Genomic DNA, 5,522 nt, shown 5'->3' with positions numbered 1-5,522 from the left:
AAATAACGGCAACTCAGGGCTCTTTGCTCCCATGTTTTGCCATTCCCTGACTCCTCTCTCTGACTTGTGCCTCCCGTTCCTTCCTGCTTGTGCTCTGTGATCTGGTTAGTACCAATGCCTAGGAACAGAATCTAATCGACATAAATGTTTTACCTCATAAATCTAAAAGACAAGACAGTAAGGCATTTTTATTTCCATTCCTACAATCACATAGAAAACATATTTTACACCGTCAGACCTCTCCTCAGCATCTCTTCACCTTGATCTCTGTTTCCAAAACACTCTTTTTACAGCACCCTTGACCTCAGTGTTCCTCAGGCTGTAGAGCAGGGGGTTCAACATGGGATTAAAAAGGCTGTAAAACAGGGAAAGGATTTTCTGCTGCTCCTCTGGATGGCGGGACTTGGGGGCCATGTACATGACGATGGCACTGCCAAAGAAGAGCCCGACCACACAGAGGTGGGAGGAGCAGGTGGAGAAGGCCTTCCTGCGGCCCTCCCCTGACCGGATCCTCAGGATGGCCACCAGGATGCGGGTGTAGGAGACCAGTACTTAGCAGAGAGGCCCTACCAAGATGAACATAGAAGCTGCAAAAATGACGATTTGATTCAGTGTTGTGTCAGCACAGGCCAGCTTGAGGAGTGACAGGATTTCACAGAAGTGGTTGACTTCATGAGGCCCACAGAGGGGCAGCCTCAGGATGAGACCCACGTGCACCAGGGCTAGAAGGGAGCCACATGCCCAGGAAACAGCAGTCATGATAGTGCACAGTCTCCCGCTCATGATGACCGTATAGTGCAGGGGGTGGCAGATGGCCACGTACCGATCGTAAGACATCACCACCAGAACGAGACACTCTGTGTGAGCAAAGGCCATGTATAAAAACGTCTGCAGTATACATGGGGCAAAAGAGATTGTTTTTTTCTTACTGAGAAGGTTTGCCAACATCTTGGGGACATTGTTGGAAGCATATGAAATATCAATGATGACCAAATGGGAGAGGAAGAAGTACATAGGGGTATGCAGTCTGGAGTCCAGACAGATGAGTGCCAAGATGACCCCATTCCCCAGGAGGGTGAAGGTGTAGAACAAGAAGAGGGGACCAAAGAGGAACATCTGCACCTGTGGGCCGAGTGGAAATCCCAGTAGGATGAACTCTGGGACCCATGTCTGATTCTCCGTCATGCCCTTGCAGCAGTCTCTGTGATAGTCACTGTGGCAGTGAAATGTGTACTGTGGAGCAAAGGTGGATCTGAATTAGGTGTTATATAAACAGATAGTTCGTGATAGACACCGGGTGCCATCTCAGCCAGCATCACCTTCAGAATCACTAGATCAGTTAATGCAGAGCAACCAAGACAGAAAATCCACCTCAGGTAGCCCGTAGAAGTGAGCACAGTCTGCCGTACGCTGTTTCCATTTTTACAGAATTTTATTTATCTCTGATCACACGATCCACATTTTCACTATCATGGTGACAGCCATATATTTTTTAGAATAGCTACTTTATGTTTGAGAGGACACCTTAACTTACGCCATGTGCTTTGCTTTTGAATTTATTTAGCTTTCATATTCTGTTTCTCATCTAATTCCCAACTATTTTCTGACTTACACATTTCCCATGACAGGAACTCAACAAATAACCAAGGACTTATGCATACAAATGAGTAACCTAAGAAATGAGGCTTACAAATGCAATGTCAACGGGGTCTTTTCCCTCTGTGTTTACTAGTCTTAAGGTAAATGAAGTTTGCATTTTTTAACTTCCTGATATCACTCCCATATCTGACTCTATCCTGGAGGCATGGACAAAGAATGGCATCATTAATGTAGCCACAGTCATAAAAGTAATTCTTGATGTGGTGCTACAGTGAGAGGTTATTTATGTAAAGGGCAAACAGTATACTCTTCTCACTCCCATTTCACCCCCTTGCAGGGCTGCTTTTCCAGATGCTGCTCCTGAAACAGTAGCCTACACAAGTTAGTATCCAACACAGTTGTTGCTAGATGACTGGATGGCTGAATGCTGTACGGCATGGGAAAGACTGCATTACATTGTGAAGAGTAGCAAAGACATACCTTGGATACATACGGCCTTTCAACTTGTCCTTACTCTTTCTCTGTCTTCCATTCCACCACCAGTATGGCTATGGGAGATTCAGAAATGGAAAGACCAAATATTCCATGGAAATACCGAGTGATCAATGCCACTGTCAATGGGAACTTTATGACTCCATGTCTACAAATGCCAACCCTATCTTAAGTACAGAACACTCATTGCCCAGAATTCAACCCTGTGCCTTTCATTCAATAATATTGACTTCTGAAATCTTTCCTTCCTTCCTTCAGACCCAGTGGGCATTTTAACACTTTACTCATTGTGGTATCAGAATTGGTCTTGCTTCAGAAATATGACCACATTTAGAGGAAGCTGCACTGCAATCAAGGGAACTACAGAAGGTCAGTCCTGAGGGTCTTACTCTTTCTAGTAGTTTCTAAAGAACTTTTCATGTACAGGAGTTCTCAGTGCTCTCTTGATGCAGGCTGATGCAGGCTGATGCAGGGACTGGGGTCTGCATGGTGGTGGGAACACCAGCAAGGCACGTTTTACGGTGAGTCCATCTTTACTGAACCCTCCTTGATTGTCTTTGAGGGTCTCTGAGGGGATCAAGGATGTGCGGTGTTCATATTTCATACCTACTAGGAGAACAAAATGTTTTGTTTATCATTCTGTCTCCATTTCTCTGACCTTGGGGATGAGTGTTCAGAGGAAAGAGATGTCAGGTGATGAATTAATACCCAGATGAATCCAAACACATTAAACTCTCCTGGTAATAGAAACATGCCTACTCCTGGGACCATACTGCAGAATTAACCCCTAAGAACTTGGATAGTGATGGGTTCGTGCATCCCATTTTTACACTAGATGGTTTAAGCAGGACTTTCATGAGGCAGAGCATGCATCATCATTATGACACTAATTGTTAAAAGCCCCTACCACTGGAGATAATGCTAACTTGGGATTTTGACAGATAAGAAAAAGCACACATTACCGACTTTCTCACAGTGTAGTGAGATACAGTGTAGTGAGGCTGGTCCATCTAGCACTTGAATGAGTTACACGAAGTAGAAAGAAAGGAAAGACAGAAAACAGAAATCAGAATAAAGCTGGTCTTGAGGAGATACCATGGTTGGATCCCTGGCACTGAGAAGGTGGCGTGTGTCTGATTCCCATCTTTCTGATAACACATCCATGATGTTCAGTGAAATTGGTGACCAACAATGCCTCAGACTGTGAGGGGGTTGTTTAGATATTCATCTAATAAATCATAAATAGAGGATTCTTTCATGATTATCTCTCTTATGTACATGTGAAGTATATGTGCACATACACACATGTGCATGTGTGTGTGTGCAGTGTTTGTGCAAAGTTTTGAAGAGAAATAGTTAAAATCCATTTACCAGAATATAATTCATTCTTCAGTAGAGAGTAATTCAGGTTGTTAATATGTGAGTCACATGGTCCACTGATAGCAAGTGAGGGAAGGGATTATATCTGTGATTTTTGGATCTTGAGAACAAAAGAGCATACTTGAAGCCAAGTTAGAGAAAGAGTATAGAGTTGAACATCATGGGCTTGATATGCCTGAGAGATATATACAAGGATTTGTGAAACAAGGAATTAGCTAAATTGTATTGGAATTCATTGAAAATACCTGGATAAAAGATACGGATTTGGGATATATCTGGTTGTTAAAACCTTGGTAACGAGTAATAGAGTGAAAGATATCACATTTAGTGAAAATAAAATAAAAAGAAGACCATATTAGCATAACTAGTATTTAATAAACATAAAATGCTCACTTTAGTAATGGGTAATTTGACTATTTTTATAAGCAAGAATATTTTTCATGTACAAAAATACACTGTAGTTATTTGAGTTGTTTTTCAATTACTTATATTAAGTGTAAAATAAAAGCAAAGTCCCCCAGAAAAAATGCAGCATGTTTTAGCATCATTTCCCATTTTCATTGATGTAAACAAAATGATAATCAAGCAACAAGTCATTTTAATTTCCAAAGAGCCTATCATAGGATGTCAATAAAAAATGCAAGTTTACAAAAACTTCACTATGAAAATTAAAATTAACTGTTAGTCCATAAGTAAAATAGGAACTAAAGAGAGAATTTGGCACCAAAGATGAAAATCAAAGATTTCAGAAGTAAGGCTTAGAAATCTTCTCTTAGCAGAGGTTGATTGTGTTTTCAGAGAGCGCCTAGCTAGCAGTGCCCTGGAAACACACCTTGCACTCTCAAACTCATACACACTCTAAATTCCTCAACACATTCAGAAAGGGCCGATGATCCAGAAAGTCTCGGTATTTTATAGCAAATTTCTTTCCCATTTAGGGGACAAAGTTGCCCTAAACTCTTATCTCTGCCAGGATCACAGTAGACTCAAAGGGAAAAATGGTAACAATATGTTCAAACGGAAAAATCAGTCACATATTCAAGACGTTAATAAATACAGTCCCAAAAGACAAGTTGTAGCTGCTAATTTCTCACTTCTTTGAAAACCACTGAATTCTTCTGTCACCGGTACTCCCATTATCTTTGAGTTGTTAAAGATTGATGGAATTCCAATGCTATAGTGAAGTATGTCTCAAAGCATGATCCAAAGATAGTGCTTTACCCTTAATGATCAAGTCAAAAGTACCTTGCAAACTTTAAGGTTCAATGGAAACACAGTTAAGTTTTTAAAAACTTTATACATTCAAGGAACCATAGAGACCTTTTCATCTGATGGTGTCATATTTTTATATAAATTTTTATTGAATTTTTGCAAGGTTCATACAGGTTCATACAATATATTTTAATCATATCTGCAGAACCTTCTTAAAGACCTTCACCAGCTTTCATGAATTCTGTCATATGGCCCATCTACCAAGTTTGTGTCCCCCAAAATCCTTTGGTGTGGATCCATTCCCACCTAGTGCCGCACACTTACAGTAAACCAACCCTCCCTGTCCCAGTTGTCAATAGTCGGTTGTCAATAGTTCCTCAGCTAAGATCGGGGCTTCCATTTCTATGCTGAGATTTGTTTTAGTTTGTGTGGGTCTTAGTTAATTGAGTATTCCAGAACTAGAGAAGACATGGTAAAAGCTGACAAGATAACCAAGACAGCTCAAGCCTAGACATCTCAAGCCTGTGTTCAACTTAGAATGCTTATTTTTCTTCTCAATTTTCCTGTCATGATGTGATGGCTAATCCCGGGTGTCAACTTGACTGGATCTGGGATTAATTGAAATGAGAGAGATTTTCTTTATTGGATCATCTGAAGCTGGAAGACACACCCTAAATGTGGGCGTTACCTTCTGATGGCAGCCCGTATAAAAGACCAAGGCAGAGGAGAACGCGGGGCTTTTTGCGGCTTGCCTTCTCTCTCGCTGGTGAGTTTGTCTTGCTGCTGTAGACTGAAGACTAACTGATATTTTGGAATTTGTCAGACCTTCAGCACCAGAT

The 5,522-nt window shown here is 41.1% G+C and overlaps 1 protein-coding gene across 1 annotated transcript; it reads right to left on the bottom strand.

Annotated features, from left to right (window-relative positions):
* Positions 1–255: 255 nt before the first annotated feature.
* LOC103730415 (olfactory receptor 2A5) lies at positions 256–1,185 on the bottom strand. Its single transcript, XM_008828639.1, is given in 1 exon segment — positions 256–1,185. A coding segment is annotated over 1 exon segment (930 nt).
* Positions 1,186–5,522: the final 4,337 nt, after the last annotated feature.

The sequence above is a fragment of the Nannospalax galili genome, unplaced genomic scaffold (genome assembly GCF_000622305.1).
Source record: "Nannospalax galili isolate Female #2095 unplaced genomic scaffold, S.galili_v1.0 scaffold233, whole genome shotgun sequence".
Lineage (NCBI taxonomy): Eukaryota > Metazoa > Chordata > Mammalia > Rodentia > Spalacidae > Nannospalax > Nannospalax galili.
Note: the sequence above shows the minus strand (reverse complement) of the source record. Positions and strands in the feature narration are given on the sequence as shown.